General features: G+C 38.0%; 1 protein-coding gene across 2 annotated transcripts in view; it reads left to right on the top strand.

Moving 5' to 3' along the window:
- LOC134819328 (uncharacterized) overlaps window positions 1–12,638 on the top strand; it is a 42,128-nt gene that overhangs the window by 27,612 nt on the left and 1,878 nt on the right. Inside the window, exons 1-2 of one of the 2 annotated variants that reach the window (XM_063829228.1) lie at window positions 9,223–9,727; window positions 10,396–10,485. In XM_063829228.1, coding sequence (XP_063685298.1) covers window positions 9,304–9,727; window positions 10,396–10,485 — 514 coding nt within the window. In that variant the 5' untranslated portion in view covers window positions 9,223–9,303. Of the gene's footprint in view, window positions 1–9,222; window positions 9,728–10,395; window positions 10,486–12,638 lie in introns of those variants that run through there. The other variant, XM_063829229.1, reaches the window with a different exon arrangement.

Here is a 12,638-nt window from a genome sequence, read left to right as displayed (position 1 = left end):
TGTAGGACTCTTCCTTTATATCTCATCCTAACTAACAAGTCATGAGTCTAGGTATCTTCACCAAGGTTGTTAAATACGTCAAATTTTCGTGAAAGAATACGACGTATTCGGTTCTAATAAAGAATACGTCGTAATACGCCGGAATACGGTAATTTCTATGGATTGTTAAATACGTCCACGAATACGCCATAATACGCCGTAATACGCTGATTTGTCAAAATTAAACATTACAGCTGCGCGCCACCCTCATCATTGATCATGCATTAAAGGAGTGCAGTTATACATGATAACTTAAATTTGTAATCAAATTTAATGGATAATCCGATAAGCTAACATTTTTTGCGAAATTATCAATTACATATTAATACATATTTAATGATTTTGATGTTCAGAGAGCGAGAAGTTCGTCAAGATCAGTCAGCTTCACAGTGCACTACTCCGGTCTGGGAATTAATTTTTCAGTTTGTTAGCCGTCAGTAATTACTAATTAGGGATTAGAGGCTGCTCCTAAAACGATCTCGCAATTATCAAAGTTTAAGACCATTTTCTAAAGTTCAGTCCCCTCAACATATTTGAATTTTTGAATTTTTTGAATAAAGAATACGTCGTAATACGTCAATTTTCGAGGATTAATACGTATTCGTATTCCAATACGTATTCCCTCCTAATACGTATTTAACAACCTTGATCTTCACTCGATACTGATTTGGTAATCATTCCTTTCTAATGTCATGATAATTGCTTTTGATGATTTTCAGCTGATTTTGAGGGTCGCTTTTCAACCAAATATGAGCTTATATTTGTTCTGTTAAATAATGAGTTGTTTGTGTAATTTTTAAAGTCATTTCAAATTGAATTGGAGCTTAGAGGACAGAATGAATTCCCTTCATTCGAGGCTATTCCACTTCATCATTTTCTACTCAGACTATTCGAGCCTCCATGAAATTGTGACGTGCAATCTTCATCGGCTTCGCAAATCACCGCCTTAAAACAGCTGCTCTAGAACAAACCTATTTGTACATACCCGTATAAAACAGGCACATAATCTCGAATAGCCTGCCTCCCCACACAAGGTTTAAAAACGGTGTCATCACCTCCCCAACCGCTGACAAGCCCTGCTTGAACGTCTAGGCGGGTGCCACTTGCTTTTATACCGTCGGACCGGGCCCCGGCTTGAATCGTCTGGAAGTTTCTCAGCCCTATATGTCAAATCTGACTTTTAAAATTTTTAAATTTGGAAGGTTTTTTGTGGATTCTATTCATTGTAAAGTAGAGACGGTTCAGGTTCGCATTTTGCGTGTTTATTAGGGGAGGTGTTTAAATTTCGTTATTGTCAACAAGTCCGCGAATTTGCGACTTGCGAAGACAACTTTGTGACAGAGGGTATGCCATTAAATAAATATTTTACCAATTCTAATGTCCGATTAAGTTTTATTTACTTATTTAGCAGCCTGCAGCATCAAGCAATTGCCAATATAGGTATTTCGTCAGACTAACCCTTTGGGTTACTTCCACTTGATTCGTCCGACTGGTGCAAATAAAATTTAAACACAGATGTCGGCGTGCCATGCTGTTTCTTGTCAGTAAGTTTGTCGCTGTTAGGAACACTTGCTCTGGGAGTATGAATATTTGCTTGACATGTTTTGTAGGTTTTGTTGGTGTTGTCTGTTTTCTGTGAATAAGCTTAGTGATATGTCCGTCGTCCCTCGGCATACCATTTAAGTATTTTCCATCTTTATTCATCTGGATCTTTACGATATTCTCACATAGTCTATGATATGCCTAACATTTACGGATCGTTCCGACGGCCTTAAATTTTATTGAAGGAATATCAGAAGCTGCAAAAGCCTCTTCTATAATATTTATTATTAACCCTAGACTTACTCCGTTAAACTTAAATGGTAAATCCCTAGAAGTGCATGTTTGTCACCTCGATTAGTGAATCCTTATTGTCAATAAAGTATGACGAGAATTTAGGGTATGGATATGAATCACTGCAGCAAAAAACTGCAGATTCTCATTTCACCATGACCAGTACTAAGCTGATAAGTGTAGTACCGACTTGCTTTTGCCATTTTTCGTCTTGTAGAAATTTAGTGCGGATATCCATGAAATTAGCTGTGAGTTGATCACGTGCATGGGAAAAATCACTTGGTCAACTCAAGAATCCGATACGCTTCAGCCCCTATTTTTCAGTCTTCAGCCCCTATAAGGCATCATGCGAACAGCCCCTATAGGGTGTCAGGCGAACATTTAGCATATTGTAGGTAATCTCCTCACAGCAATTTATTTACGGGGTAGTTTTTTTTTGACAACATGGCTACCCTTATGTTTCGCAAGTAAGCTCTTCTTCGACGTTATTTGTGGAGCACCCTCCGGTTTAAACCAATAATTATTCCTAATACCAATCCATCTACTTGAACGAAATATCACCAAATTGGTGATCTGTGAATAGTTTTGAATAGAATCTAATTGGGCTATTGTTTAGGTATGTAAGGCCAATATCGTTATACAATATACATAATGAATTATATACAGTATTATCTAATAATGATCATTATACGAGAACATGTAATAATATAACTTAGTTCAATAATCGTTCCGTGGCCGACTGCAACAAAGGAATACACCCGCTTCAGTATCCGACTTCCATTGTAAATATTAGTTCCATTACAGTTGGAATTATACTATTGTTGCTAGACATGCTCACTAATGGTAGATCTTCTCTTCTGCAAATCTTAATACTCTTTAACTCTTTGGTATATTCCGAGACTCATGGCGGATAAGAGACTCTGATACTGCATATTAGTCTGATATGATCTGCGCTACAACTCGCTCCAGCTTTTTTTTTTGCAGGAAGACAGTTTAAAGTTACTGTTAAAGTTAAAAGTTATAAGTATTATAACCTATTACTGAACGCAACCTCATTTGAGTCATTACCTTTCTAATTCTTTAAGTTACATAATGACGAATCATAACCGACTTCTTTACATTTAGCATGGTATTGAGGATCTGTAGTGTTCTCTAATGTTTATAGCTGGTTTTACAATGTGTACTGTGTAGTTCGTGGACCTAATTTGCCATCATATTTGGTCCGGAATTATATTCATAATTCTATAACAACCGTAGATTCTGGTTGATTCTCCAGGCAAATATGGCCGCGTTACAAATACGACTTATCCTGCCGGTTTGTCAGTTATAAAATGCGCTTTAAAATTTAAATTGGTAATATGCCTTGCTAGACTTAAAGTATTGAGTATATATTTACTCAATACTCATTTATACGCTTAATAAACGAAGTGTCGATCTCTTTCTTTTAGTAATAATAAAGAATCTTAACGAACCTTATTTATCGTGGATTATAGTCTCCTCCCTCCTCCGATATTAGCTCTCGTGTGTAATTCAGAACCGCCTCGAAGAATTTTAAGCAGCCGACGTTCATTTTTATCTTCCATGACGTTAGCAATGGTAATCTTTGATAACCTGTGATAACTTTTGGGCGAGGTTATTTTTGTGTTTTTCGCTTTTATTTCGATTGTACATTTTGGAACATTCTACAAATAAACAATAAAGTTAAACATCTTAAATTTGATCCTTCGAACAGCTGTTGAGCAATGAAACGCAAACATAATCTTAAAGTTAAACATCATTGGATATGATGATACGGCCAACCTTACAACTTTACAACTTACTCCGCCTGCCCTGCACTAGACAACAATCTGTTATAATATGTGTCATACTCTGTAAATTGGTATGCCTTGTTAAACTTATTAAGTATACTAACTATAAACATAAACGCAGTGTCATTCTCTTTATTTTAGTTAAATGATGAGAAATCTTTACGAACTAACCTTGTTTATCGTTGTCCGTTGATAATGAGCTTGAAGATCTTTGCTGTTCTCTGATGTTAGTTTTGAGATCATGTGTTAAGATCAGACCGAAGACGAATAGTACACATGTACGTGACCACTCAGACCAGCTCCCTGGCTCCATCACATGAGTGGTCGATGTTCGTTCATGATTATTTGCCATCACGACAGCGATAGTGATCTTTGATAAATTTCAGGCATTTACATATTTTATTGTTTATCCTATCACATTTGGGTGTGGTCATTTTGCTGTCTTTCACTTTTCATTTCACCCGTGAATTCTGGATGATTCTCCAGGGAAACGTCATTTGATGATCAGTCTACCTTCGATTTAATAACCTTTCAAACAAATTTTGAATTTCCGGTATTATCGATCATCTTCGCAGAGTGATGAAAGAAAATGGTAATGGGCGTATACTTATCAGCATGGTTTGGTCAAACCGTCGTCTGACCAGGTGTTTTCATCTTACGATATTGTGATTATTGCTAGAGTAATACCAAATCCCAATTCAAGTCGACCCATTTTCAGTCCGACTGTTCATGGTTAGGTTAGTGTCACCACGTCTCGTTCGTACTCTAAATTTTGCTGCATTGTAATTAGTGACAAATGAATTTACCTATGTTGTTTTGTAACTTCAAATCACATACTTTATTTATTTTTGATCGTTAACTTTGTACTTCTTCTTATCACATTCTTAATTCCTTGATTCCTTAATCAGACCCCAAATTAATTTGGAATTTGGCACATCCAATTATTTCTGATACTCGACTTGTAAACCTAATTTACGATTTTGAATCAGTAATAGATGTAATGAAATTCATTACTTAGTTAGGGAATAATGTAAAATGTCTGGGAAAAAATTTGCAACAAGCTGATTTTTACAGGAATGTGTTGTCCATAGTGTCAGGAACCACCCCAAAGAGTTTCCAATCTGGATCTGTTGAGCAAAAAAAGTTACAGCCAATTTTCTTCAGGCGCGTATGTCAGCCTGAGGACCGCACTTGAAAAACTCGTAACTATCGTAATAAAGACCCCCAGGAGCACCATAGGGGGTGAAAAATGACCGCAATAGTGACATTATGTGGGGCGAATCAGTGTTTCAGGGTCGCCAGATCTTTACTTATTGAGATAATTTCATTTTTATAGGCTAACCTCTCAAAAATTTACTAAAACTTTGAAATTTTACTTAAATTTGGAAATTTAGCAAAATTGTTGTACAATTAAAACATTGTCTAGTTATCAGTATTCAACTTCTAAAATTTACTTTCAATTGTCAATTGATCCTTATATTAGTATAGTAAATAATATACATATCACATCAAATTCTGTAAAAAAAGGTCCTGAATTATTAGCATGGTGTCTTTGATTGGCAACTATTAGGTCACTTCTGGCTATCCCATTTCCTCAGAGTTGTTTGATTCTCCTGAATCGTCCTGTCTTTCGGGTGCATTAGTGCAACTTAATCCATGACATTGGCCACATGCAGGTAGACATTTAAAGCCATACTTCCGTCAGGAACACCTTAAGTACTTACAAGGGTTCTCAACCTCCACCGAGCAATTGCAGCAAATGAGGTTGAGCATCCCTGCCGGGGCAATCGCAGCTTTAGTCGGGATTGGCCGGTAGTATCCTTCAGAACTCATCCCCCATCCATAATGTAGTGGATTTAGACTTGCAGTGTCGAGTGTCACCCAGTTATGGTACTGAAGATATGATCTTAATATATGCTCAGTTGCATAGGATGTAGACGGTGGTAGCCTTGATGGGTTGAGTTTTTTCTTTGCTATCATTCTACTGTAGCTGAGAAATCTGAGAGTTTCAAGTGCCTTGGTTTTATTTCCATAGATATGTTGAAACAAGGAGTTAGGAGAGGCCAGCTTCAATTACTTCATTTGTTGAAACTCTCACAGTGAGTAATTATGCTAAATGACCCTCCTCATGAAAAGAAACTGCCTTTTTCAATATCTTACCAAAGCCATGTATACTGCTGACTGTGTCACATCCTGAGAAACTGTGAACAAACAGTAATATGCGTTTTATGTTGGCATCAAGAGCATTTACTATTTTACTGATCGAGTGTGAGCCGTTTCTGGTCGTCATCACAATTTCATTGTCATTCTCAGTAAAATGATGAATAAGGAGGCAAAGTATATCAGTATCCTCTGCTTTTACCTCAACATCTTCGTAGAAGGACAAGTTTAAAGCTTTACTAGCTACCATGGTATCAGCATCATCAGTAGCTACATGTACTTCAATTCCATGTTCTGTAAAAACGTTCGACAGAAGCTTTATAAGCTCATGGTTGTTCTTTGAGTTGCTGAACAGTTTTTTCATCGGAACTGTGCACACAGTAGTACTTTTAATAGCTACATCAGAGCAGTATGCCTTGATTCTTCGCTGATGCTCATGATCTTTTGTTGATCGGGCATAGCCATCAAACACAACAATCACTTTCCGCTGTTCGGATTTCGGAACTAGCTTAAGGTATTCATTAGCTATGTCGCCGTATGTTTCAAAGCCTGTGAACGAGGTAACTTGATAGAGTAGCCATCCACCATCAATTATTAATGGAGAGGATGGGTTGCTAAATGTCACAGTACAATCAACAACATTCTTGAGGTATTGCCCAAGGGCTGCCTTGTTTGCCTTTCTCATCATCTGCTCATTGTTAAAAAGACTCATCGGCATTGCTGTGAGCTCATATTGGAAGCTTTCCTCCAGTGTAGACTCTCGTTCTGATGCGAAGCAGGTCGAGGTCAGTACTCCAAAGCTCTACGGCTGTATCTTGAGCAGATTACCGTACTTGAGATTCAGTATGGGGCACTAGTCAAAACGTTCAAGGTCGTAGGTCTGCACACAGTTCGATATAATGAACACGAGTGGTCTGGTGTGTGGACAGACCTGTCGATCGAACAGCGACTAACGAAGGCTGCAAATTCATCAGGGGGTTTGTCTGGAGGGAGAATGCGAACTCATGAATCTGCCCATAAGTTATGGACTGCAACCCTCAACCAAATGGCGTTGATAAACGAGAGTGTCGATGACACAACAACAAAAGCCTCTAGTGCTAATCACTCAGATCTTAGCAAATCTTCTGTACAGAAAAATATTGCAGTGTTTACCAAGCTGTTGTGTTGGTTTAAAGATACAGCTGATTTCGACGAATCTGAAGACAAGACTAAACTGCTATCGTACTCAACGGGTCTCATATCACAGAAAGAGAAGGATAATGTCAACCCAGAAGATTGCATTTCAGTTGGTACTGCCCTCCAGAAAGAGCTGGATGGCAAAAGCTTTATCGATAAGTTTCGAGTAGGAAACTTGACCCTTCTAAAGAGGACAGTGAGGGTGAACGAAAAAGACATTGTTATAGACTCATTGACAATTTTTAATCGGCTTGTCTTCGCATCTGAACGAGAGTCTACACTGGAGGAAAGCTTCCAATATGAGCTCACAGCAATGCCGATGAGTCTTTTTAACAATGAGCAGATGATGAGAAAGGCAAACAAGGCAGCCCTTGGACAATACCTCAAGAATGTTGTTGATTGTACTGTGACATTTAGCAACCCATCCTCTCCATTAATAATTGATGGTGGATGGCTACTCGTATCAAGTTACCTCGTTCACAGGCTTTGAAACATACGGCGACATAGCTAATGAATACCTTAAGCTAGTTCCGAAATCCGAACAGCGGAAAGTGATTGTTGTGTTTGATGGCTATGCCCGATCAACAAAAGATCATGAGCATCAGCGAAGAATCAAGGCATACTGCTCTGATATAGCTATTAAAAGTACTACTGTGTGCACAGTTCCGATGAAAAAACTGTTCAGCAACTCAAAGAACAACCATGAGCTTATAAAGCTTCTGTCGAACGTTTTTACAGAACATGGAATTGAAGTACATGTAGCTACTGATGATGCTGATACCATGGTAGCTAGTAAAGCTTTAAACTTGTCCTTCTACGAAGATGTTGAGGTAAAAGCAGAGGATACTGATATACTTTGCCTCCTTATTCATCATTTTACTGAGAATGACAATGAAATTGTGATGACGACCAGAAACGGCTCACACTCGATCAGTAAAATAGTAAATGCTCTTGATGCCAACATAAAACGCATATTACTGTTTGTTCACAGTTTCCCAGGATGTGACACGGTCAGCAGTATACATGGCTTTGGTAAGGTGAAGATATTGAAAAAGGCAGTTTCTTTTCATGAGGAGGGTCATTTAGCATCATTACTCACTGTGAGAGTTTCAACAAATGAAGTAATTGAAGCTGGCCTCTCCTAACTCCTTGTTTCAACATATCTATGGAGATAAAACCAAGGCACTTGAAACTCTCAGATTTCTCAGCTTACAGCTACAGTAGAATGATAGCAAAGAAAAAACTCAACCCATCAAGGCTACCACCGTCTACATCCTCTGCAACTGAGCATATATTAAGATCATATCTTCAGTACCATAACTGGGTGACACTCGACACTGCAAGTCTAAATCCACTACATTATGGATGGGAGATGAGTTCTGAAGGATACTACCGGCCAATCCCGACTAAAGCTGCGATTGCCCCGGCAGGGATGCTCAACCTCATTTGCTGCAATTGCTCGGTGGAGGTTGAGAACCCTTGTAAGTACTTAAGGTGTTCCTGACGGAAGTATGGCTTTAAATGTCTACCTGCATGTGGCCAATGTCATGGATTAAGTTGCACTAATGCACTCGAAAGACAGGACGATTCAGGAGAATCAAACAACTCTGAGGAAATGGGATAGCCAGAAGTGACCTAATAGTTGCCAATCAAAGACACCATGCTAATAATTCAGGACCTTTTTTTACAGAATTTGATGTGATATGTATATTATTTACTATACTAATATAAGGATCAATTGACAATTGAAAGTAAATTTTAGAATTTGAATACTGATAACTAGACAATGTTTTAATTGTACAACAATTTTGCTAAATTTCCAAATTTAAGTAAAATTTCAAAATTTTAGTAAATTTTTGAGAGGTTAGCCTATAAAAATGAAATTATCTCAATAAGTAAAGATCTGACGACCCTGAAACACTGATTCGCCCCACATAATGTCACTATTGCGGTCATTTTGCACCCCCTATGGTGCTCCTGGGGGTCTTTATTACGATAGTTACGAGTTTTTCAAGTGCGGTCCTCAGGCTGACATACGCGCCTGAAGAAAATTGGCTGTAACTTTTTTTGCTCAACAGATCCAGATTGGAAACTCTTTGGGGTGGTTCCTGACACTATGGACAACACATTCCTGTAAAAATCAGCTTGTTGCAAATTTTTTCCCAGATGGTCCTGTATTAATGTTAATTGTCCCTAACTAACTCTTCTAATCCCGAATTAGTTCCTCAACCAAAAGAAATACTAAAGACGCAGGATCTCAGTGTGAAACAAGAAGTAATGTTAGAGAATGGCTAGTAATTCCCACACCGTAGTACTATCGCCCGCTATCGAAGCAGCTGAAGTGGAACTGGATATATCACCTGAAGACGAGGCCACCATACCATTTGTGACACCCGTTCCATCTAACCAACATGTGGCCAGCCCGAAACCCAAGCCCCTCGTAAAAATACCGTCTTCTCCCGGTGCGAGAAGTACGCACTTGAAAACTCCGCTAGACACCAGGAAAAGTGCTCCAGTAACAATCAGGATTGGTAATGGAGCATCGCCAGCTTTAAGCAGCTCCCGCCATTCCCGACCTTCCTCTAGAAGGTTCTCTGGGGATATAGAACTAGAGAAGATGTCAGTTAATGTGTTGGAGGTGTTTGATACTGGCTCTAGGAGACCCTCCGCGCTTGATATTCTCAGTCACACTGGCTCTGAGGGGGCTGCAGGTCGGTAATGTCAGAATAGAACAAGTTCTTAGTTTTATCTATTTCTGTATGTGACTTACGTCTGTGGAATTTATTCACTATTTTACACTTACTGTCGTCGCTTTAGATATTCATTCCAGAGTTTATTTAGTTCATTTCGTAATGTTTTCACACTTCATTAGGAAGCAGTATGATCCTCACGTTTATCTTTAGACTGTCAGGTTATACCGAAAATCTAGAATTTAAAACCAAACGTCATTCATAATGTACGTAAGGTTTCAATCCTGACTTAGTAACTTGGTCACTTACATTTGATTAAATTTCAAGTGCTACCTACCCTTACATAACAGGCTGCTTCTTAGGGCTTCATTGAGACTGTAAATGTTTAAAAATCTCCGCCCTCCGAATAGTATTGTTCAGCTGCCAGTCATCAAGTTGACGTAAAACTTACAAATTGTCATGATTGATCATACGCCTCAAACAGCTTCATGATCAAATGATCAGTATCGTCACTAATTGTGACGACAATTGTGAAGGCGATCCCATTTAGGTAATCAGCTATTTTTGGTACAACGAGAGCGCACAGCCATGATGTCTTACGTTCTTAAACAATTGAGAACTATAAATAGTCGAGAATCTCGAAATTAATTGAATTAATTGATAAAAATACTTACATGTGGTAATTTCAGCGGCAGTAGAACGAGCCAAGGAGAGGAGGAACATTGTAATATGGATGCACAGAATAACTCAGATATTGTTATACATCTTGCCAACTCTCAGTAAGTCTCTGCTGAATACTTTAGTAGTTTTATTTTAATTATGTATTTTACCAAAACCCATAATCATGGGTAGAGTGGACCGCTGCCAGTGTCTCTCTTTCCCAAACAAAAGGAAATGATATTAATTTGATTGACCGTTCTCAAATGCAAAATGATACCGAGAATGAAATCGGTCGCTCGCTTTTCCCATTCATTCACGGCTTACGAATTGTAATAATTTTCGATTGATTACATGTCAATCAGATGCTGTAAAAATCTCTTTGGGTTGCGTTCGGGTCGATACCTAGTATTTCGGGGTAAGGGTGGTAGTTATCACTTATTGCATTAGCTGAAGTTTATTGAATCTTTATTGCCGAGTACAGCTGCCTTTGGGTAGTTCTTCTTAATCTATTACAATTGTAAATGAATGGGAAAAGCGAGCGACCGATTTCATTCTCGGTATCATTTTGCATTTGAGAACGGTCAATCAAATTAATATCATTTCCTTTTGTTTGGGAAAGAGAGACACTGGCAGCGGTCCACTCTACCCATGATTATGGGTTTTGGTAAAATATCATCTCTTTTTGATTATAATGTCAGGGTACTTTATAAAGTCGACATATAAACTGATATCTTCATTATAATAAGGAGGAAGTTTCAACGATTTCGAAATTTTTCCTTTAAAAACATTTCCTTGTGTTTAGGTAAGCATATCGGTCCATCACTGACTGAATATACCACTTAATACTCATTCAAGTTGACATTAAATTCATATATAATGGCATTAAACTGTCGTGGCAAAGCAGAATTTGTTGGAAATCACGAATGAGCAAAATTCTCACCTTTCGCACGTGCAAACTTTGAGCGGACGTTGCATGCGCATCCAATATTGAATCGCCGTGAATTTTTGCATGTAATTGTTTTATATATAGCTTGATAAGCATGCAAAGTTTCAAAGTATTTCAAGAAGAACTGTAATCACAACGGCACTCTAAAGTTGACAGAAAATGACGAAAACAGCAATTTTCAGTGATTTTAGCAATTTTCTATCAATTTGGGCGTGTCCCCACGTGTGCAACTTTTCGATTTTCAACTTTAAAACTAGCCTAATGCACAATTTATACCTATAGGAAGCAGAACTGAGCTCCACAACCCAAGGCATGGCCCAACACCAAAGAATACTAAATCGCAAAATTGACGTTTTTATAAAATAATTCGTCAAAAAAGCACAAACTTCAATGACAAATATCTTTATGAAGGAGCAAGCTAGAAAAACTTTCCGGTAGATTTTCAGAATGCTTGAACAATTATCTAAGGTGAAATTTTCCTCAGATTTTGAATAAAATTACTCCTTAATGGGTTAAAATTAATTTTAAAAGTTATTACTTTGTCAAAAATCAAGTTTTAAAAACGGTTAACTTGATGACGTCATCAAGGGGTGTTTATGACGTCAAATAAATTTTTTATACAATGTAAACTAAAGTGTAAACAATTATTTGCAAGACCTGTGGTCGGAAATGGCTGTATCTTTTATACTTTTGAATCTATGGACACTTAAATACAGGCTACAATTGACTGGCAAAGCGTCTATCCCTGAATATATATGTATATCTGTATGTATATCTGTATATGTCCCGACAATCTGTCGTAAAACAGGGGTTCTAGAAAACCCATTTCCCGATGCTCCTGAAACCTGAAACTTTTTTTGCAGTCAATTTGGTCAACGTCTAGACGCCCTGAAAAATTTCAGATCTCTAACTCAATTTTAACATGGTTTTTAGGGCACCTGAATATGGCGATTTTGGGTTTTTTACCGAATTTCGTATAACAGTGCTGGCGAGTATTTTATGCAAATTTCTTAAAAATCTGAACATAACTATTTTTTATTCCTGTCATCTTTGACATCAAATTAGAATGTTTTGAACTAAAAATAAATCTGCTGAACGACTTCCGATGAGTCTTAATGCCTGGAAAACTCCTGCCGGAGGCGGCGGCCTTCGGCCGCCGCCTCCGGCCGGAGTGCACGCTTCGCGTGCACAAAAGAGGCTTGTAACGTGTACCAAAGGGGGTATAATAGTAAAAGGGGTATAATAGTAAAGGGGGTATAATAGTAAAGGGGGTATAATAGTAAATGGGGAACATAGTATACCCACAATAAATGCAACGTTCGTGCT

This window comes from Bolinopsis microptera, chromosome 8, assembly GCF_026151205.1.
Source record: "Bolinopsis microptera isolate Bmic1 chromosome 8, MBARI_Bmic_1.0, whole genome shotgun sequence".
Lineage (NCBI taxonomy): Eukaryota > Metazoa > Ctenophora > Tentaculata > Lobata > Bolinopsidae > Bolinopsis > Bolinopsis microptera.
Note: the sequence above shows the minus strand (reverse complement) of the source record. Positions and strands in the feature narration are given on the sequence as shown.